Source organism: Orcinus orca, chromosome 17 (genome assembly GCF_937001465.1).
Source record: "Orcinus orca chromosome 17, mOrcOrc1.1, whole genome shotgun sequence".
Classification (NCBI taxonomy): domain Eukaryota; kingdom Metazoa; phylum Chordata; class Mammalia; order Artiodactyla; family Delphinidae; genus Orcinus; species Orcinus orca.
Window position 1 is genome coordinate 53336819 of NC_064575.1, and position 23987 is coordinate 53360805.

A 23987-nucleotide genomic window follows, 5' to 3' on the forward strand; every position below is an offset into this window, starting at 1 on the left:
AGGCGGACTCTCAACCACTGCGCCACCAGGGAAGCCCTGCAATTGGCTCTTAAGTGGAGGGCAGGTCTTGTGGGACTGAGCCCTTTACCTGTGGAATCTGATGCTATCTCCAGGTAGATAGTGTCAGAATTGAGTTGAACTGTGCATTGCTTGGTGGTATGGGGGAACCTCCCTCCATACACACACACCTATGTACTGGAATTGGGTGCTCAGGACCTTTAATAACCAACTCAATTATAATCGTATCTTCCACAAAATAGTGTAGCCCAATGTTCAGGAATGCAAGCTCCAGGATGCCTGGAGACATCTCACTTCAGCACTTACCAGCTGTGTAACCTTGAGCAAAAGTTTTAATGTGTCGAGTTTCCTATCTGTGAGGATGGTAATAGTGCCTATCTCAGGATAAAATGAAATACAGTAAAGCACTTAACAAACTGCCTAATACATAGTAAATACTCAATAAAATTAAGAGAAACTTCATGTTTGCAGTGGTAACAATCCAGTAATTTTTTTTGAATCTCAGGAGGTAACATAAGATTCTTTGCTTATATTTAATCCAAGGTATTTTGAAATGAGTAAACATGTCACATTTAAAATACATTTCTACATTAATCAAACGGTGTTTAGAGAAGAATTAATCTCTATGTTCATACCTACCTACTTAGGTTAATGTAAACATTGAAAATATTTTCAATCACTACCCAGGCACAGGAGGAAGAACCTAATCCAGGAGTAGATGATTAACAGAATTACCTTTCCATAGGTTTTAAGAAGGAAAGGTTTGGCTCTGGGGCGTTTACCAAGAGGGGGCTTTATATTCATGAAAAAAAGGAATGCTGTTTGGGAAGTGTTTCAGAAATCACCTGGGATGCTGTTAAGAATAAAGATTTCTGTTCTCTACTTATGAGTTACTGAATCAGAATGTGATTGAGAGGATGAGCAAAGCTTAGGAATCTCTATTAACAAGCACAAGAGAATCACATTCAGAAGCATAAGAACTACTGCCTCAAGGGAAGATCTCAGCTTGAGTTTAGACCTAGATAATGCTGACTACCTCTAAACACACAAAAATAATATATTTAGGAGAGAAATCGTATCTTCAGGGGCAAGTACTAAATAGTGAAATTATGCTATTTAAAAATCCTCTCAAGTATGCCCCAGGAAGCCATTTATACTGGGTAGTCTTGATATTCAGATAATTCAGGGGAAAGAAATAAAAGTAGCAAAACTTTGAAAACCTTCAGTAAAGTTCATTCTTGGTCTTCTATTCCTAAATTTGTTTTCAAGTCCATTAGATTTAATCACTAAACAAGACCAAAAGAGAACTTTATTTTACATGACTTTATTTTACATTTAGAACCATTTTATGCTTTACTTTAAAAAAAAAAAAAAAAAACCTCTGCTTTTAATATTTCTAAAAGCATTTTAACCAAAATTTTGATTTAGGAAGACTTTAAGACATTGTGCATTATTTTAAATACTTTCATTCTTTCAATAACTATTAAAAATAAGTTCACAATTAGGGTTTCAAATGTCCTAATCATATCTATAGTTTGTTTTCATTTAATATTTTATCAATTCCGTCATGTGCATACAGTTTTTCTCTTTCAGACACATCGATGAAAATCAGCTCTTACTCTAATTACTATTTCATTTATTCAGAAATAGCATTTAGACATAAAAATCAATGTCTCATTTTGTAAAGTAACCGTTGGTTAATTTACACATCTCGTACATCTTATGTTGTGTATGTTTTAAGTAATATAATGAATTTTACTACTGTCACTTTAGTTTTTAATATTTATTGTGTCAGCAGGGCTGAAAATATCACATGGTTCAGTCTTCTGAAGGAAGTTTTATATATATATATATATAACATATATAACATATATGTGTGTGTATATGTATATGTATGTGTGTATATATATATATATATATATATATATATATATATATATATAAAATAAAGCATAGTGCCTTTGAATGTGAAAAACATCCCAAAGGCCAGGAGTCCTATAAAGGAAATGAAAGGTAGGAAAGACTCCAGAGAATTTCTCTCCTCATTTTCAATATGTAAAGTGACTGGTTTAAGTCACTTTACTGAAGACATGGTGAAGAAAACAGTGTTCCTTATTATGCCATTGAATAAAGCTACTAAAACCACAAGAATTCATAGATAATGGTCCTAAGCTACATAATTAATAGGTCATCAAAAAGAACCTCTCACTTAGTTATCAAATATAAGTGAAGTAACTTCCTATGCCAAGTAAGGCTCACTTTACTTCTTCCCCCATTTGTAAAAAGAAAAAGTGGCCTGGCCAGTGCCATTCAGGATTCTCTGCTAACTGTAAAATGTGGACTGATTTTCTTCTGTTTCTTATAGTCCATGTGTACATTCAGTTCTTTAAATCAAAATTTTTATGCACATAACCGTGTCGGTATATCGCCCTTAGTTTAAAAATGTACAACTACATAAATAAAAACTGTTTCTTCAGTATTACTTGACATTTCTTCTGTAATTTCTTTATTTAAAAAAGTAAATGTAACAAGATACTTAAAAAAGGCTAGATACAAAAGTAGTTAAGCTGCTCACGAACATTTAAAATTTTCCAAAATTTATCTTCAATAATCATGATCTTATAAAACATTTTACAGTTATCAGAAAGTGCCCAGGCTGAGTTTACATAACTGAAATGCCTTAGTACAAATGTCTAGTTAGAACTGAAGTGCAGTACACCTGACTTGACTGCTCATTGAAATAGGGATACAAAGGAAAAAGTTGATTGTGATAAAGTATTGTGCATTGGCCCCCATCATATGTACAAAAAAGTGCCCTCACTCAAATGAACAAATTACATGCAAAATATTAGTGATATCATTTAATATCCTAGAGCTCAATGCAGTCAAACCGCAATAAAAGTGGTTTTTATAGGTAAAAGTGATTCATCTCTAAGATCTGAATGTTCAGAACTTTTTTTTTTACAAGTTCCATATACAGGATACACAGCTGCAGCCAACCACAAACTAAACACCATAAAAAAAGTTAAAATGAAAACACAGAACATACTTAATTTTTTATTTTGAAATTCCCTATTCCCGCTATACAAGAACCTTTGCTGAAACACTTTCCACAAAGGCAGCAGTGAATTTTCAGAACATTTTACATTTTTTCCCCTCAGCAAAAAGATAAATCACAGTGTAAATTATGTTGTTCTGCTGTCATCTTTGGCTGGGGTTAGACCCAGAAGTCGCTGACTAGCAAACCATTACAGTGAAATATTGCTAGTGCTCCTCAGGCCTTTAAGCTACAAACTCAGCAAGGAATGTTTGCATTTAATCTCTTTAAGGTACCACCACAGGGTGTGACAGCATTAACTTTCATAAACTTTTATAGACAAATGGAAAAAAATCTACAAAATAAGCTAGTAATATTACACAGCAGTACACACTTTTTATACTCTACACAAAACCAAAATTCTTGGTCTTAATGGCGAGTAGCAATTTCTGTTTGAGAATCTGTTTAGAGGAATAGAGTGGGACATAAAGTCGAGAAATGCAAGTATTTGCAGTAGGAAGATGTTGGTCATCTGGTGGTCTTATTGTGATGGAGGGCATAGGCTGAAATCCTTCTTCACTGGCTGGTAATGATGGACTTGATGTCCAAAAGTAAACCTAAACAGGAGTATAATAATTACAAGTTTGGCTTTTAAAAGATTAACATTCAACCCTTAACTCTGGCAATATATACATAGAGCCCCATTCTTGTGTTAAAACCTACGAAGGGGTATTATTTTGAACTGGGTTTTAAATTTATTTCTTGTATAAAAAAGGAAAGGTTCAGGGCTTCCCTAGTGGCGCAGTGGTTGAGAGTCTGCCTGCCGATGCAGGGGACACGGGTTTGTGCCCTGGTCCGGGAAGATCCCACATGCCGCGGAGCGGCTCGGCCCGTGAGCCATGGCCGCTGAGCCTGCGCGTCCGGAGCTTGTGCTCCGTAACGGGAGAGGCCACAACAGTGAGAGGCCTGCGTACCGCAAAAAAAAAAAAAAAAAAAAAAGGTTCAGGGTCAGAAGAGAAAAAAATGTCAGGTATGTAGAAAAGTGACTATGTTTCATTGCCTCAGTTTCTCATCTGTAACGTGAGGCTATTGGACTAAATGCTCTCTAAGGGCCTTTCCAGTTGCTAAGTTCCACAGAGTATCCCTTAGTGTTAATAAGGTACAATGTCTCCAAAAAAGGTTCAAGATTCACAGAGGTTATCTAAGTTATTTTGTATTTTATCTACTAGCAAAACAACCCAGGGGCTTCCCTGGTGGCACAGTGGTTGAGAGTCCGTCTGCCGATGCAGGGGACATGGGTTCGTGCCCCGGTCCGGGAAGATCCCACATGCCGCGGAGCAGCTGGGCCCGTGAGCCATGGCCGCTGAGCCTGCGCATCCGGAGCCTGTGCTCCACCACGGGAGAGGCCACAGCAGTAAGAGGCCCACATACTGCAAAAAAAACCCCAGTATTTTCAGTGGTCCATTGTGATACATAATAATTTTATAATAGTAATTAAGTGTTCGACAGCATCTACTGTACATCAAAATCCATGCAATAAGCCATGTTAACATATCTGGGGTTGTTTTTAGATTTTTTTTTTTGGTGGGGGATGGGGGCCATTTTTAAAGTCTTTATTGAATTTGTTACAATATTGCTTCTGCTTTATGTTTTGGTTTTTTGGCCCCGAGGTATGTGGGATCTTAGCTCCCCGACCAGGGATCGAATCCGCACCCCGCACACTGGAAGGCAAAATCTTAACCACTGGACTGCCAGGGAAGTCCCAACATTGAGTTTTAAAATGCATCTAATTTGTGTAATATACCATAAATTACTTTTTCTTTAAATATGATAACCAAAGATATACTTTCCTGAAATATTTTCATTAATACATACCATTCCTCTCTTAAGGTAAAGCTTTTAAAATCTTGCATTTATAGTGTACAACTAAACAGACAAAATATATTCATTATCCCAGAATGACCAGGAAACCTAAACTATTTCCTGAAGCATAGTTTTGTGAGAAATCTCATCTAGAATTCTACAGAAGGAGGCAGGAAAAAAAACCTCTGTGTCAGGGTCTCCAAATTCTTCAAAGAACTATAAAAGAGCTGGAAGGTACTGTAGAGGTAAAGCTGGCCCAATCTACTCATTTTACAGGTAAAAAACAAACTTAAAGTGTTTCTCCAAGGATAAATATGATTAACCAGACAGATGACTACATCGCTGGACCTCCAAGAAGTTAGAGGAAGAGAAATAAATACCAGAGGACTTCTCAGAACTTTTACTAGTGACCTGTGACTCTCCAAGAGGGAAATAAACTATGTAGTCTTACCCCACAATCCTGGGACTAATAATTCAAGGGAAAACAGTTTAGGAAACGCTGTTATATTCTGTCCTTGAGACACATAAGGAAAAACCCAACAATACGTGAAGGATAACCTCCCAAAAGGGGAAGGGGAAGAGGAGGAGGTAAAAGACACCTTGGTATAACAGGAGTTTAAAGAGTAAAGCTCACAAATTAAAGCTACTGCTAAGACATTTTGAGGCCCCTACAGAGGGAAATTCTCTCTCATAAAAGACTGAATAGTTAACAGCTTTCTCTTCCAGTAGAAGGCAGAAATGCAGTGAGACTTAACTTGACCGACTGCACTGAGGATGTATTGGTTTTGCTCTGAATCCGAAGATTGACTCAAGAACCCTAATTACATTATCAGGTACTCCTAAAGCCAACAGGGACAGATATGGTATTAGCATTAGTAGGGACTTTGGGGTTGGTCCACAAGATCGGGAAAGTCAAAGTACATGGAATTATATGGAATCAACCTAGGGAGCAACCTAGGAAACTACCATATGGCTAAGCCAAGAACAAAACCCAGCTGACAGCTAGGACTGCTGGACAACCTGTCTTGCTATAGTGGAGAAATACTGGAAGGCTCTTGGGGCCATGTCAAGATGAAGGAATGCTAAATGCACGACCCCTTCCCCACAAAAAAAAATCAATAAGTTACTGCCTGAATTACAGGTAAATTGGAAACAGCAAGTTTTGTGCTTTCATGCACAAGTAACTTATTTCTCCCTCTCAAATGAAACTGGGGGATATATCTAGAAATTGGATCATTTTTATACATTCCATAAGAGGTCTGGTTTAGAATATTGAGAACTAAGGCTGCATCAACAGGGGAAATGTCACAGGGAACTATGAGGAATATGAATAGAAAGGATCTCGTGAGATTTTCTGGGTAAGGAATGTCCCTCAAATTTCTACAGGAAAGTCTAGACTGCCTTTCAAGGTTAATGGACAGGTTGACTTGGATATACTCAAGGTTGGACATAGGTTCCACAGACTTGACAGACTTTTCAATATAATCAAAGTTTATATCATCTAATTTATGATTCTAAGTTAATAATAAGATTAAAATCAGATATGTAGTACTCATAATTAAGCTATTCTATTCATAGTATACAGAGCAATTAAGATACTATTCAAAAATTTTGCAAAGATTTGCTGCTAGGCAAAAAGATTAAGGATGTACAAAAGAGGCTGCTAGCATATATAAGCACTATAGGGGAAAAAACATGTCTCAACAATAAGCTAGTATTATCTTCTGGGACTAAGGATGGCATTTTAATAGCTAAGATGTATTTCACTCTGCCTACAGTTTTACTCATACTTCTGTTCTAGAGTAGAGAAACAAAACTGCCTTTTATTTGACCTTCAATAATTTTCTTAGCCAAAATTAAAATGACCAACCATTACAAATTGAAAACAAAACGCCGTCATACATAGTATTTAAGGTTTTTACATTTTCTTCTACAAATCTTGTGAAACTTAACTTACAAGATCTTGTCGTTCTGTCATGCTCATCTTCTCTACAATTGACCAGAACCAGCGCTTGAACTGCAAGAGCTTCTCAGCATTTTCTCCTACAAATGAATATAAATTCAATAAATATACTATATCAGTTGTAAAGCAATTATACTCCAATAAAGATGTTAAAAATATATACTATATCAGTTGTATTTTTAGAATATTACTTCTTATAAAAGTAGGTATAAAATTAAAATGGGGGGGGCACTAACCCTAACAGAGGAAGTTAGGACCACTTACATAATGTGAAACCTCTAGAGTTCATTAATCAATCCTAAAGACCAAGATGACCAAGGCAAGAAAAATGAACCACCAGCCTCAAAAATCACATGACTTTAATTCCACCTGTAAATCATGAGTTTTCTTATGATCTTAAACCAGTGCTTCTCAAAGTTTAATGAGTTCACAAATCCCTTGGATCGAGATCTTTTTAAAATGCAGACTCTCATTCACTAGGTATGGGAGAAGAAAGGGGAAAGGAACCAGAGATTCTGCATTTCTAAAAAGCTTCCAGATGATGCTGATGCTGCTGATCTCAGGATCATACTTGGAGTGTCTTTAGGTATTTTTTTCCCGCTTCTAGGTTTCTGGTTTGTAAATAAGCCAAGTTCTTATCTCCCAAGTATTGAAAATTATATTAATAAGTGGCACAAAAACTACTACACAATGATCTATACGTTGCCAAGCATGAGGGAAAAACAAGAAAATTTATCCAAATTTAACTTACTATAATTTGGCTGAAGCTGTTTGCAAAGTATGAAAAATAAAGGGGAAAAAACTGGTATCTTCATGTATGCAATAATCTTGGACTAGAGTTATAATAGTCCTCTCAGGAATTTCTTGGAGCCTCCAGTGTTTTATTGTGTAGTCACAGCTAAAAAGTCTACTCCTAGAATATGGGACTTGAAAAGGAAGGGTTGCAACAAATCAAGCACTAAAGATGAATGTTACTCTAGGATTATCACTACCTCTTGTTATTCTTTCTAGATTCTCCATGTGTTTGTGTGCTCTTATGTCTTTCTAAGTGTGCTTTGGATCCGGTTCTACAAAGCAAACATCATGTAGTCAAATTCTTTAATTAGAGTTTAAGGAACATGAATAGGGAAAGGCCAATAGAACTGTCACATGGATTATTTTTTCTTAATTATTAATAGTATATAAAAGTCCTTTTCACACAGTTGCTCACCAGGAATTTTTACTTGTATCATACTAAACCATGCATTTGTTAAAACCTAGAAAAATTAAACAATAAAAGAATTAAGAATGACCTAATGCTATCATAGTTCAAACATATCTTAAAATATATATAAAAACACCTGAGTGATACAGCATTTCCTAAGCCCCTGTAAATATGTAAGAACCAGAAACTCAGAAAACTGACCAAATTATCTATGTAGTTTATTCCTTAAATAAACATTAAAAAAATTTCATACCTGATTCATCATTGAAAGAGGTGAAACTGATCAGCATTTGCACATTAACTTCACCACAGCCATTTACCAAAAGCCTAAAATCTTCTGCTGTTAAGTCTTCTAATGAATTTTTTGGAAGCACATCCAGTAGACCTTTCCTCATTGCCTAGAGGATTTCAAAAATAACCTGTTTATTACTATCAGTACTTTATTTTCTACATAGCATTTATTATTGTTAAAGTCCAACATCTAATTTTAGCAGCCTAAGAGTACTAAATAATTCTAAATAATACTAAAAAATTAAGTTCTATATTTTGAGTTTCTTATTAACAGATTCAAAAGAGTGGCAGAGGGAAAAAAGGGCTACAGGTTCAAAAGTGAAGGAGTACTGTTACATATCAGGAGTTAACAAAAATAATTTTTTAAATTATGTTAATAGCAAACAGGCTAGTCATTAAGAATAGCTTCAATCTGTCAAATGTGCTATCCTGTCAACATCCTAGGAAGAGTATGATAATGACAAAAACAAACATCCCTGACACAAACCCAAAATCTAGAAGCTTACTGAGAAATTACCATGTGCCAAGAACTGTTCTAAGCACCTTACATATGTTAATTCATTTAATCCTATCCTCATTTTGCAGAGGAGGGAACCAAGGCACAAAATAGTTAAGTAGTTTGCTAATGTCATACAGCTAGAGGGGGCTGCAGCCATGATTTGAACCCTGACAGTATGATTCCAGAGCCCACACAATTATTCCCAGCACAGGGATCAGAAACACTTCATAAACATTCTTCAATAGGAGAAAGAGCAGGCCTGATGTTGCTCTTTAATAGAGCCTGATTGGAGGAATGGTCCTTGGTTTTTAGAATTTTCCTTACATTACTAACTGATGTGGCTATTTCGAATGCCTGGGACAATAAACCCTGCTGTACCAGCTTGCCTAGATTATTTGTGCAAAGAAGGTGATTTATGATGAACATGTGTTTTTCCTCTGGGGGTCTGAACTGCTTACAGGACTGGCCTCCAATAAAAACCATGGGCACTGTGACTCTTAAGCAGGCTTCCCTAAACACAAACACTGCACATGCATTGCTGTAATTCACTGCTGGAGGAAGACGTATGTTCTTTGTGACAACTCATGCCCCCAGAGAGAGAACTTTGGAGCCTGTATCTGGATTCCTCCAGACTCTGTCTGATGTACTTTTTTCCCCTTGTGAGAGTCCTTTTGCTATAATAAACCATACCGATGAGTACAACTGCCTTCAAGTCCTAGGAGTCCTTCTAGTGAGTCACCAGAGGTATGGATGGTTGCAGGACCCCCAAAACAGTAGTCATTTCAGTCCCACAAAGCATCCTTATCAAATCTACTTTCGGATGATTACATGGTTTTTCCAAGTAGTTTTATCCAAAAGAAAGGTCTGGATTCATGTGTAATTTACATTTTATGTAAATTCATTTTGGTTTAAAATTTTTGACCTTTTATAAGCAAGCTGAATACACTGTGAGCTAGTTTAAAACACAGAAGACACACATAGCCTCATCAGATCAAGTAACGTTTTCCAGAAAACACTTACATGTAATGGCTGTTCCGCAACTACCAACATTCTGTGTTCAGCATACTTCCGCACATACTCATACACGTTCTGAGGAGTGACTGGTATATTTACACCATTAGGAATAAGTTCCACCTGTGAAAAATTTAGTGCCGTTTAAAAGCAATTTTGTCAAAGCAGTAATAAGTTAACAGTTCATAAAACAATTTCCTAAAAATTTAAAATCTAAAGACAATTCTGTATCTGACAAGTATCTAAGGGATGCAAACATCTAGGCCTAAGTAACTATAAACTCTTCGACCTCTCAGTCTGTCTCACTAACTCTCCATCCATTCATCTCTTTCTCTCCATCTCCTACTGTGTCTTTTCTCTGTGTGTGTGTGTGTGTCTCTTTCTTGGTCCCTATTTATCTAAATTGTTTTTCTATATGTCAAGCACAACAGACTAACCAAATTCTCCTGCCAGAATCAGAAAACCACACGTTTGCTTTACCTGTCCTCCACCCTCTTCTTTACACAGGTCAATTGCAAATGCCAAATCCATCGCTGAGAAAACAGCATCAGCATCTGAACTCTGAGAAGCAAGTATTAGTTGCCGCAAACTCTCATACATCACAGGGTCAAAAAAAGCAAAATCATGCCAATTGACCTAAGAAAGTAATCATATGAAAATCAATTATGAAAGAAACATCTTAACTGAATTCATTAGTAAGCTGAAATCTATGATAAAGAATTTTATCTAATTTGAAGATTATTCTTTATCAGCTTATCTTCCACTAAATATAACTGATCTAAAGAGGTAAAATTTTAATAAGTCTTTGGCTCTGATAAACACATTTAATTTTCAAAGCATGAAAAATATGCATTTTTAAAAAATTTAAAACCAGGAGTATACTAGTTTTTAAGTTGTAAAGTAATTTATTTGTAGAAACCAGCACTAATTATTGCAAAGTGATTATGCCGAGCAACTGGTCCTAAGCTAAATACACATCCTGTTTAGCCTTGACAATAATCATAAAATACAGATTATTAATTCCAGATGATAAATCTGATGTCAGAAGAATCCAGTAACTTGCTGAAGGTCACATCATTGGGTTAAACTTGAGTCTATTTGATTCCTTAATCTTTTCCATAAACCTTGTTAAAGGCTCAACATTTCTATGTTGCTGAGCTTTAAGTCCAGTTCTTTCTCTGCACAAGAACATTTTAGCTGAACACTTTAAGAAGTCAATAGAGTCAGAGTTTAAAAAGAAAAAAAAAGAAGAGGAAAAAATATGTATCATAGTATGATATGCTGTAATAATAGAAAATAATATTCACCAATGGGTTTGAGTAAAGAAAATTATTAACAGACCACAGCTTTAACAATGCTAATCATATCCGATGTGTGTTGTGCATCACTAGAAGAGACTGTAAAATATTTTGTTGTTTTGTGATTATAATTAGTATTATGCATTAATTTAAAGGATGTCGTTTCTCTCCCCCAACCCCCTGTCGTAAAGGAATGTACCAGCTGTCAAACTATCAAAACACATAAAGAAAATAACCTAATTCTGTCACCCAGAGATAATTATCAAGCATACTATGCTATATTTTCTTACATCCTTTTGTCCCTCTAGCCACCTACATCTTGTGTATATTTTTGAAACTGGGAATGCTCGTTTCAATACAATACTAATTCTATTGCCACTACTTGTTAGAACTTACTGAGCACTATGTGCCAGGCACTATACTGTTTTCTTTACCATTTTATTTATTTATTTATTTATTTATTTATTTTTTTGCAGTACGCAGGCCTCTCACTGCTGCGGCCTCTCCCGTTGCGGAGCACAGGCTCCGGACGCGCAGGCTCAGCGGCCATGGCTCACGGGCCCAGCCGCTCCACGGCATGTGGGATCTTCCCGGATCGGGGCACGAACCCGTATCCCCTGCATCGGCAGGCGGAGTCTCAACCACTGCGCCACCAGGGAAGCCCTCTTTACCATTTTATAAATGGGGAAATATGCCATAAATGTCAAGAGATTTGTCTGCAACAGGATCCAGGTCTGTCAAACCCTCCAAACCCACCTGTGTGTCACCCATTCTTCTATGTGCTCTCCTCCATGTATTCAGATATTCCCCATGCCATTAAATGTTTGAAAATGATTTATAATGGCTATAATGCTTTAAAATTTAACACTAATTTAATGCTATATGTGTAATTATTTTATGAAACAAATTTTTTGCAATGTAAAAGCAGTTAGGTTCATTAAAATCACTTACTTTCCTACCAAGCAACACTTTAATCACATGTCTATTCAATGTGATAGGACATAGTTCATTCTGTAACAGACACAGTCCAAGAATCCTAAAAATAAAAAACAAGCAAATAGTATTTAAATTCAAAAATAACTCTAGAACACATAACGCCCCACACATACATAATATACATAAAATATGTTGAGAAATTTTTAAAGTAGAACATATACACATTTTACAAACTAATATATTTTAGAAAGTCTCATAAACTGAAATTAAAAAAAAATTCAAATACAAGATTATTTTACCTGCCAATGTTTCTGAAACAATTCAACCTTGCTTCTGTGTTTTTGCCAGGCCTTGGAGTGTAAAATCCTCTTTTTCCAGGTTGGTAAAATAAAGGGGCATTGTCATCACCATCATCTGTGTCATCTAAATCCATATCTACTACACTTCGACTAGAACCATGACGCTTTCGGTTTTCCTAATGATAGAGTATCAGAGATTAAGCCCCAAGATTGATTTTATTTATTTGTTTGTTTATATTTTAGTATATGTGTCTACAAGAAAAGGATTATTTTTTATTAAAAAATGCCATTACAACTCTCTTTAAAATTAACAATAATAATCCAGATACCCCCTCCAAAAAAAATAACAGTAATATTTTTGACATTACCCAAGATTGATTTTTAACAGCAAAACATAGGAACTGGTTCTCTAAATTACTTAAATGTAAAGTTTGATAGGTAAAGCCACATTCATATTTAAATGTAAATAAACTTTAACTCATTCTTTCAGAATTGTGATATACAAAGCTTGTGCCTGTTAACTTCTCTATCCATTTAAGTAAAACTATTTAATGAAAATCTGGTAGCTTCTTTCACCTTGATTCCTTAAATATATTTTCCTTGGATATAGAATTCTGGATCGACAATTCTAAAAGCACTTTAAGGATGATGCTCTCTGTTGTCTTCTGGCCTTCACAGTTTCTGATAAGAAATCCACTGCCTTTCAAATCCCTGTTTATCTATATGTAAGGCACTATTCTTTGCTTCCTTATTAGTTTTACAGCAGCTTGATTATGTATCTAGACACAGTTTTCTTTCAGTTTATCCTTTTTAGGGTTCACTGACCTCCGTGAATCTATAAATCTATGTCTTGCATCAAATTTGGGAAGTTTTCAGCTATTATTTCTTCAAATATTTTCCTGTAACAATCTCGTTCTCCTCTTCTGGGTACTCCAGTGACATGCAGGTTTGATATGGTCCAACAGGTCTCTGAAAACTGTTGTTTGTTTGACATCTTTTCTCCTTCTATTCTTCAGAAGGGATAATTTCTATCTATCTTCAAACTGACTGATGAATTTTCCTCTGTCATCTTTGTTCTGCTATTGACCTATTCAGTGAATTTTTTCTTTCATACATTGTACTTTCTAAAATTTTCCCTTGGTTCTCTAGTTTCTATTTCTGAACCTCTACCTTTCCATTCATTTGTGTTTATTTACCTTTATCTCACAGAACATGAGATAATGTCTTTGATAATTCAAACAAGTGGGTCATCTCAAGGCTAGCATCTATTGGTTCTTTTCCCAGGAGAATTAGTGAGTCTCTGTTGGTTCTTTGTATGTTGAATAATTCTGGAGTGTATCCTGGACATATTGAATACTAAGTTGTAAAACTCTGGGTCTTGTTAAAATGACATGGAGAACGTTGATGTTTTTTGGCTTTGGTAGGCAATAACCTGGTTATGTTCAGCTTGGAAGTGTCATCTTCTGTGTGCAGTGGTTCCATTACCAATTAAGTTTTCAAAGCCTTTTAATTATACTATTGGGTCTGCCCCGCATATGCACCATATGGGATAGTCTGGGACTTGGACAGTGATTTATACTATAGTTTATTTCTTAAAGCATGTACTACCTTCCAGTTAAGACGGAGTAATGGGGACGAGTTTTACTCTCCTGCCTGAAACAACGCTTCAAAATAGCAGTTTTTCAAATTTTGACTTCCCTCCTATCGGTGTGCTGTTGTTTACTTTTCAGAATCCTCAAGCAGTTCCTTTTTGTATTTTGTCCAGAGTCTTTAGTTGTAGTTCGTGAAAGAGATAAGATTATATCTTGGCTGGCACTGAAATTCTCAGGTAGCTTACAAATTGAAATGCATCATGCACTTTAAAAAAGCCTTCTTACTGCTATACCATATGTCACATTTTCTCTGGATCTCTGCTGCTTACTGGAGGAAGGAGACCTAGGAATCCACAGGACTGCTCTCCTTCTCTGATATTAATTAATGACATCTCTAATTTAAGCTTAATTCAGCCTGTGCTCAAGTGGAGGCAGCCAGTGAGTGGGGTTACACTGAACCCTAACTCAACCAGTCTTGATTCTGTATATGACACCTTTATACTAATCTTTGCTTTTTCCTCTACTGTAATCAAGCATTTTACTTACAAAGACATAGTTTCTTTGTAAATATGCTTTCCTCTCCCTTCTGTAATTTAAATTCCAAGTGCTTATTATTAGCACATGTACAAAACATCCCTTACCTGTACCTTTTCTGAGGAGTCTAATAACCCAAGATCCAGGATACTATCAGCTCCATTTTCCCTAAAAACAAACAAACAACTTTCACATTTCAGATAAATGGAATTCTAGAATTTAGTATAGAGAAAACCATACGCATTTAAATTTATAAGAATATATAAATACATTTAAGTTTTGAAGTAAAAAAATATCTAGGACACTTACTAGTCTTAATGCAGTTCTAGGAACAAAAATGTCAATAATATACACAAAAACACAGGATGCTACATGTATGATGCAAGACAATGAACTAAAGGCTACCTGATTTAAGACAAAATAAATGCAGTCTTCATAGGGGAACTGAAACTTGAGCTCAGGGGAAGCATTGTAAAAGAACAGAAAAATGTTCAGAAAGCAACCACAATAGGAATCAAATGCTCTAGGGTATTTAATTATTCTAGAATACTAATAAATCCACTGTTCAATCCATAAAGCCAGGTGAAAGCAGTCAATATTATATTCTTTTTTTTTTGCGTATGTGGGCCTCTCACTGCTGTGGGCCCTCCCACCGTGGAGCACAGGCCCTGGACGTGCAGGCCCAGCGGCCACAGCTCATGAGCCCAGCCGCTCCACAGCATGTGGGATCCTCCCAGACCGGGGCACGAACCCGTGTCCCCTGCATTGGCAGGCGGACTCTCAACCACTGCGCCACCAGGGAAGCCCAATATTATATTCTTGCATTCAATAGAAAATACTTCTAAATTAGCAACCCTTACATATATTTACAAATATCTTTTTTATCAAAAACACACATTATTTGCAACTTTTTCTATAATGGGCTAAGCTATATCAGTGTGTTGATACTTCCAGAAACAGGGAAGAGGAATAAAGACATAGTACATGAAAGTCAAGAGAAGAAAAATAGTAGTAACAGCAAAGAAAATAAACTTCTAGCAATAGTCTTTGGCTTGGACCATTCAAAGGCTCTGAGACAGGTAAACAGCTGGAATAGGTAAGTGGCTATTTAGTTTCAGGGCTTAGCCTACCCACTTATCCATCTCTAGGACTATATCTGATCTAAGTTCCTCATTCAATATCATGACTAGGAGAAAAATAAACAGACATTTTCATCTAAAATAACACTTCAAAGCCTTAAACTGGATATTAGAGTAGCCCCAGTAGGGCACAGATTGGCATATCTTCCTGTCACTTTTACCTGTCACCTGGGGAAAGGAAGGATAAGTAATTTAACTGTTAGATAATTTTAAGTTTCATATTAAAACAAATATACTACACAATAGAAAGCAAAAATTTGCATGATTTTTAAGATAAATCAGGAGGTCTAAAAGAAATTTCATGTTTATTGCAAGGACTCAGGGATTACACCCAATTCCTTGAGGTATTTGGCCTCTGCCATTAGGGGTATTCACATGGAGAATGAGATGTACTTCTTTATAAGTTAGTTTCTAAATAAGGTTCGTAAAAAATCTTCAGAACCTAAAGTGACTGCTAAAATTCTGCCCTTCTAATACATGTGAAAGTCAGCTGTCTCACTCATGGATTTTAAGCCATCTCTTAAAAAGCCATTTAAAGTCTTGTACTATTTAGTATAAATTTTAAGATATGGTGACAGCCACATCCTAAAAATAAAGTAGCTGATGTTTAAACTAAAATGTCTTCCCAATTGTATACATTACCGTCCATGTGCAATAATGAGTTCCATGGCTTCATCCACTCTTGCTCTCAGAGAATCTTCACTTGCTAGAAGAAGCAGCAGCTGAGCTGGGGATAATTCCAACAGCATGCCAGTGATTTTACTTGCAAATGCCTGTACATGACAAACAAATGTTATTTGCCTCTACTCTCTGAAACCTCTTGTCTATATCAGCAATCTTTTACCAGAAAAAAGAAAAAGAAGAAGAAAATGTAAGAAACTTGGGTAACAAATAGGAAAAAAAAAATTCTGAACCAGTAACAGATTTTATTAAATTGGAAGCTTAATTATAGAAAACTTTGGTAGGGAATTAAATAGTCTATGCACTAGCAGTCTTATTAAAGCTAGTTTAATATTGGGTGACAAGCCTTTTTTAAAGGTTTTTGATACCCATGAGTAAACATAAAAATACTCAATTTTCATTTTTTTCCCTTCCTCATCAGAGACCTGGAAACATTTTTTTCATTTAGTGTAGCAAAAAAGAGGGAGGTAAGAAGTGAAGGAGGGAGAAGGAGAAAGAAAAAGATGCCTATATTTAAGGCTAAGGATTCACTGAAATATAATTGGTTGACTCTGTTTTACTATTCTTTTGCTATAACATGTACATATAGTTATGTATAAAGACAAAAAAACACAACTAGGTTATGTTTCATATTCCATGAAAGAAACCTCTGACAGAATATTCAAAATAAAATCTTCCTGTCATACATATCCAGAGTAACGTACATATAGCGGATTCACTTCATTGTACAGCAGAAACTAACACAACACCGTAAAGCAATTTTACTCCAAAAAAAAAAAAAAAAAAGTAAAGTACACTATTTGCAACGTGTTCTAGCTGCAAAGTAACAATAATTTGTACAAATAAGGGTACAAATAAATACAATGAACAGATAATTCCTTAGCACACAAGGAAATTACTAGGTAGAATGCCAACCTGGCATAGGTAGTAAAAACATCAAGCTATATACAATTACTCTCCAGTAAGTCCTGCTTCTTTCCCTCCCTAAGCTTCCTTTTTATTGCAGTCCTCAACCACATGGCTTTCCAGTAGCTGGCAACTTTTCTTAACTGAAAACCAAAAAGGGCACAGCCAGTTAAGAGGTAGCTAAGTACACCATACATACTGGTTGCATTGCTTGTACACGGGGATAAAGTCTCTCTCCGAGCGCCTGACGATGTGCAGGCAGAGGATCAGGATCATCACTAGGATTTCCTTCAGAGGCTGGTCTGAAGGGCCTAGTGTCGATGGAAAGCTGTCTTCTAAAATCCCTGAAAGATGAACAAAGCTATTATGACTTCATTCCCTTGTCTGCAAAATGAAAATATCAGTGCAACTAGTAACAAAGTTGGAAAACCAGAGCATACAGTTAGCTCCAGTTATGGTACTAGGGTGGAAGAATGCCTAAAGAATGATGGTGGGGAAATAAAGATTATCTAGATTTTGGCACTCGAAAATCCATAAATCTGCAATGCATAGGTTAATTTGATTCTAAGGGAACAGGACCTTAAAATACCAGAAATCAAAAGTCCACCCATATTTACTGGAAATTTTAGTCAAAAGTAAAATGCTACCCATCCTAACACATGAAAAATTAGAGGTTTAAATAACACAATTGCCACAATTAAAATTTTAAAACGAATTTAGGAAAGCATGATATGAAGTTAATAAAAATTTCAAAAAATTAGGAACTTGAGTGGGATAAATAAAAAGCCAATATAATTTCAACTGCCTCTGGGTTTTTAAAGCAGAATATTTTAATAACAGTTGGTTAGACTTTTTTAGTTACAATACATATATCCAATTATTAAAACTTTCATTTTTCTAAAAGTCCATAATTGAGACTTATTTACAGGCCTACCTCCAATTCATCCAAAAAGATGGTACTCAATAAAAGACACAAAATCATCTCACCTATCCCGATCTCTCCGAGAACCTGCTCGCAAGCCACTACTCCTCCTCATCTCCCTTTCTCTCTCTCTTTCCCGATCCCTCTCTCCTCTGTTCCTTAATCTCTGCATTAAACCTGGAAAAAAATATGAAATACACTTTGTTTAGATGAATGTAAATGCAGCTACTTTAAATGTTAAAGTCAATGTGAGGACACGAGACAAACATAATAAGAACATGACAACTGTACATCATCTTCCTTATCATCTGTGTAAGTGCCTTTCTCTCACTCTCCGTATGGTTTTGAGGGTTGGGGGTGATTCTGTAGAATGAACCTGGTAGGTAATAAATGTTCACTCGGTATTTGTTTAATGAATTTATCCCCTTGTCATGTCAAAGCTGTAAAATAATATGTAGCAACTGGGGCTATGTTAGTTCCACCATAAATAATGCTGAGATTTCTTACATATTTGAGTATCTTCTCTGTTCTTAGTTTTTGGCATTAAAGGCATTATAGCCACCCAGCTATTATTATTCTTAAAACCTTAAGCATAAACCAGGGTATGGTTTCCTAAAGAGTAAGCAGAAAAGTTATTTCTGAAACATCATGACTTCCCAGGTTTCCTCATTCACACTTGACAATTTCTTTTTATTATAGGACTATAGAAATTCAAATGGTGAAACTAATGATGAAAGGCTGAGGTACTCTCCCCATCTTTTCATCCTCAATTCTTTCCAGAGCTCATTCTGCTTTTTTCCAGACCTCAGTCAGCTTTTATGGTGCCAGTTTACAGAACCCCAGTAAGATACAGCTACAGCCTAGGTAAAACACAGGATTTTGTTAGTAACTCCTTCTCCCTCAATTACTACATCCATCCACCTACAAGACTGATGATCTTCTGCCCCTACCTTACATGAATCCCCAGTTTCAACCTTTTGTAGTTTTCACACATTTTTAATATGCTAATTGTAATCCTGAAAATTAGTTAAGAATCCTAACCCCAAAGTGCTGATCCCTCAAGGAGGCAAAGCTTACACCAGGATGTTAATACAGAAAATCTTCTTACCAAAAAATAAAGTCTTGCTAAATTAAACAGTGAAGTTGGTGACACAGCCAACTTACATTTGGTTGCAAGCTCCATCTCATTGGAGACTGGAGTGACTCTGCAAATTATACTTTGAAAAGCACTGTTCTAGACAATAGCATTTTCTTCTAAGTATCTCTACTTATTAAATACAGGGATTGGGGGAATCCTGCAGTTTGCTCTTTGAATTTTTATATTACCATAGATCTTAAACCTCCCACTCCCCAGACATTATAATTTGAGATGAAAAAAAATAGTACAATCACAACCATTTATGGAAATAAGTGTGGCAGTAAAAGAGCAAACTGGTAAATTGTCAATTATAGTAGTTTAAACAAGATTAAATCATTAATCTAGAATAAAATGGTATAAAAGTGTAAATATACATTAACATTTTCCCACTGTAAACATATATAACCGTGATTATCATTGTTTCCATTAAACAAGGAAAGAATTTGTATGTGCTTGTTACCTGTAGAGTACTTACTTGTATGAGTGCCTTTGTTGGCATTTTGGATACAATCTAGATTTGGCAGTTTTTCATTGGACAAAAATGCTTGTGCAATGGCTGTATAAAAACTTCGTGCTACACCACTGCCCTCTCCTGGTTCATCCTTAAATGTAACTTTCACCCTATGTACAGCCATAGGTGTAGTAGCACATCTTCGACCAAAGTGATTGTTAAGTTGCCTCATGGTCTGCTGAATAAGAAGATCTCGATCCCGATCAACCTATTAAAACACAACAAAAAGTAGTAAATTCAGTGTTGGAAACCACCTTGAAATTTTTCTATGTAAAATCGGAAGATCTAATTTTAGCTTTTCCTTGACAGCTGAAATAGCTACGAAGTATTTGGGTTCTCAAAAGCTTATATTCCAAATAACACTCTAAATCATACAAGAATATCTATCTTACATTAAATCAGGAAAATGGAATTTAACTCAATTATAACATTTTCTTAAAAGGTCTACGAATTTGGTAATATAGCAGGATAAACTGCAAGTAGATCAAAGTGTAATTTTTTTTTTTTTAATAGTGAATCCTAGCAAAAAAAATCATAGGATATTCCTTTGGTGGCAGAATACCATAGCAAAGGAAAAGAAAAATGACAAACGGGGAAAAACATTTGCACCTTCTATTACCGACAAAGATTCATGCGTAGTGTATATATACACCTAGCGTTTCTAAAAAAATTGAGGAAAAAACACTTTAATAGAAAAAATGGGCAAGAAATATCAACAAACAGTTCCCAGAAAAAGAAGCAGCCATAATATATGAAATATATGAAACAAAGTTTAACTTTGCTCATAATAAGAGAAATACAAATTTAAACTATATTGCCTATCAGATTGGCAAAAATCTAAAAATCTGACAACAAACTGCTGGCAAGACTTTGGAAAATCAGGCCTTCTTGTGTTCATGTTGAAAGTGCAAATATATACAGACATTATGTAGAGGTATTTGCCAATATCTGACGAAATTACATATACACATGCCCTTTGACCCATGTCTATCTATCTATCTCAAAGACACGCTAGCCAAATAGAGAAACACACATAAGGCTATTATTCATCCCATCTCTATTTGTAACAGCAAAAGACTGGAAACAAACCCAAATGTCTATCAATAGGAAACCGGATGAAAAAAATTGATACAGCCATAAAATGTGGTGCTAACACTAGGTAGCTGGAAAAAAAGAAGGCAGAACATCTCTCTATATATATAGCCATGGCTTTCTCTCTAGGATATACTGTTAACTGGGAAAAGCAAGATAGAGTAAAATGTATAATAGCATGTTCAGGGTGGGAGTGGGGGAGAGAGATGCGTAATGAATACACACAGGATTATATATTTTTTGAAAGGTGGGAGGGAAGTAAGCTAAAAACAAGAACAAAAAAACCCACAAAAACCCGAAAGGGGGCAGGGGGAATACAAAGTAAAAGAGACAGAAATGGAAATTAGATTTCTCTGAATACAACCTTCTTCTATAGAGTTGACCTTGCAACTGTAGATATTTTACATTAACTATGAAACATAACAAAGTCAAAAAAAGGAGAGAGCAATCCCTAAAAAGTGAAAGCAAAATGAACTGAAAGGCCCTAATTGTGTGGAGATGAGATGGTAGGTAGCAAAACCACACAAAAGGAATTATTTCAAGTGACTTTAAACAATGTAGTTTGACTGTACATCTCCAATTGGATATGCTCTAAGAACAAAAACTACAAATAAATCTTGGGCTATTTTCAGTAATCATTTTGTTGGTAGTGGTGTTGATGCTATGATTCTAAGACTATTGTATGCATGCTGTGGGATAAAAGCAAATGAGTAATTTTATCAGTGTTGCTGGGAAGCTGGATATTATTCAGTTCAGAAGAAAGGAAGTAAAGACTAAAAGGTGAAAATAAAACAAACTTGTGGTCCTAAATCTTGAATTTGAATTAGGAGTATCAGTATGAACTCATGAAATAATTTTCTTCTTCCTTTTTTAAAGGAGCATTTCCTACTAAAAGGCCTAGAAACAATGACAAACCCAACAGGCAGTGAGCAACCTAGAGCCCAGATTATAATCTCAAAATACAATTTCCTGCTAAAAGGAAGCAGGGCTTCTTGAAGAAATGGCTGATTTAAGGTCTGTGACAGAAAATAACAGAAAATGAGACATATCAAAACGTAAGGAAGTTGTCAAAGATTGGACTCTCGCTAGCCACAGAAAGATAATTTGAGCATCAATGAAATGAAGCACATCCAAACAGTTTTAATCCATGTATTCATAATGATACTTAAACGAACAAACCCATTGCTCATCATCACAGGATGTTAGGAAACCAACTGCCAGAGATAGCCATTACTCTAAATTTGATGATTACCATTTATTTTCTTTAAATTTTTAATTACATAGTACATATCCCCTAAACAAAATTGTTATTTGTTTTTAAATTTTATATAAATAGCAAACTATATGTATAGGATAAGAAAATCTAAATACCTTTACCTCTAGTGATAAATCTCTTGACTGCTGATTTCTCAGTTTTTCCATTTCTCTACGGAATTTTGATTCTTTTACCTCGAAACCACCCAATTCAGTTAGGATCTTAAAAACAACAACAACAAAACAAATGCATGACAGAATTATCCTCTGAAATATGTTCTTATCAGGCAGAATAGAATGTAAAGTGCTCAAAATACATACTGATCCAGGTTCTGCTCCAACATCTTCCATGAATACCCTGCCGAACAGTTCTAAAGAAAGGCGCCAACGTCCTAGCAGCATATCATGGGAAATGACCATTCCCATGAAGCTACATTGTGGCCTGTAAGAAGTTTAAGGGGAGAGGGGGAAGCAGTTTAGGCAACTCTAAAAACTTCCTGGTTTTTGGTCAATAACAGTAATTACTTGGTCTTTTAATATTCTGAGCTCTTAAGTAATTCAAAACCACATCCTCTCTAATGGAGAACTTTTCTATAGCTACTCGTTCCTTGGAGAACTTCTTAATTTTACTCCATTATTCCTTCTGTCCTTTACGTAAGGATACATCCCCAGGCTGGCTTCCATCTTCATCTTTAGTTTTACCTCCTCTCCTTGAAGTCCAGTGTCTGTCTCCACTAGATGATTCCCAGACCCCTCTTTAGTTCACAATGGACCAGAATTTCATTGTGTGAAATATATCCACTTCAGTCATACTCAACATGGTGAAACTGAATATGGCCTCTTCACCACAGTGACAATGCCTCCTGATTCTTTCAATAGTACCACCTATTTTCCTACTGCACGGACTTGAACAGATTTTAATTTATTCTTCCCTTGGTCCCTCCAGAGTGATCAAGTCCTTCATAAGTTTTCTTTTCCTAACCATGGTTTCCTTTTCATCCCCAAAGGCAATATTCTACTTCAGCCCCCTTTTTAACAACTAGCCAGAAGGAATAATAGCTTGTCTCTCTACCTCTAATTCTTCTCTCCTTCAATCTATCTGCTTCTACACATTCCAACCATCTCAGCTCAAATCATATTGTCTCTAGGAAGCTTGGGCCATCCCAGTCCCTAATTCTTCCTTGCGTTTTATGGTTGTTAGACTGTGTACACAAGATGTATATAGTTTCCTAAACTAGATTAACTCCTCCTAAGCAAACCAAAAAGAAAAAAAAAAAAATCTGACATTACATAACCAAAAATCATACAGCATAAAGCAGACACTCAACAAATCATTAGGTGATCAGCCATACTGAGTCACAGTATATATTAGGCAAATTTTTACTGGGAAAGCAAAGAACCTACCACTTGCAAGAGATTTACTAAATGTGAACCTGGCAAAGGAGTGAGCCCAAACAAATGTGAAAGTCACAAATCTATAAAGCTCTTTTTTTCACATGTTCCCCTCCCATAGCTGAGCTCCTGCTAACAAGTGTATAATTGGCAATTTGACATGGATATATACTTTAACTCAGTACTGAACGTTAAAAACAGAGTCAGAATTTCTTCAGTAAAAGGAGGAGAAAATCAGAATGCCAATCAATCACAAAACAGTCACAAAAAAACAAAATCCAGAAAACTCTAATATTTAAATTTCTGATTATAAACTAGGAAAACACAAATAATATTTCATCCTATTATTTATATACAAAGAAAATTATAAATTTTCTAAATAAAAACTCTTACAAAAATTATAATAG

The 23987-nt window shown here is 35.6% G+C and overlaps 1 protein-coding gene across 6 annotated transcripts in view; it reads right to left on the minus strand.

Annotated features, from left to right (window-relative positions):
- Nucleotides 1-3043: 3043 nt before the first annotated feature.
- Nucleotides 3044-23987, minus strand: part of UBR5 (ubiquitin protein ligase E3 component n-recognin 5) — a 142420-nt gene continuing 121476 nt past the window's right edge. For 3 of the 6 annotated variants that reach the window (XM_033438168.2, XM_033438166.2, XM_033438165.2), the window contains exons 46-59: nt 22510-22630; nt 22306-22410; nt 19807-20050; nt 18259-18370; nt 17471-17615; nt 16327-16457; nt 14653-14713; nt 12420-12595; nt 12136-12220; nt 10367-10522; nt 9896-10009; nt 8339-8483; nt 6876-6961; nt 3044-3672 (exon numbers count right to left, since the gene is read on the minus strand). In XM_033438168.2, the coding sequence (XP_033294059.1) occupies nt 3460-3672; nt 6876-6961; nt 8339-8483; nt 9896-10009; nt 10367-10522; nt 12136-12220; nt 12420-12595; nt 14653-14713; nt 16327-16457; nt 17471-17615; nt 18259-18370; nt 19807-20050; nt 22306-22410; nt 22510-22630 (1894 nt within the window). In that variant the 3' untranslated portion in view covers nt 3044-3459. The remainder of the gene's footprint in view (nt 3673-6875; nt 6962-8338; nt 8484-9895; nt 10010-10366; nt 10523-12135; nt 12221-12419; nt 12596-14652; nt 14714-16326; nt 16458-17470; nt 17616-18258; nt 18371-19806; nt 20051-22305; nt 22411-22509; nt 22631-23987) is intronic. The other 3 variants (XM_004275328.3, XM_004275329.4, XM_033438167.2) reach the window with 2 other exon arrangements.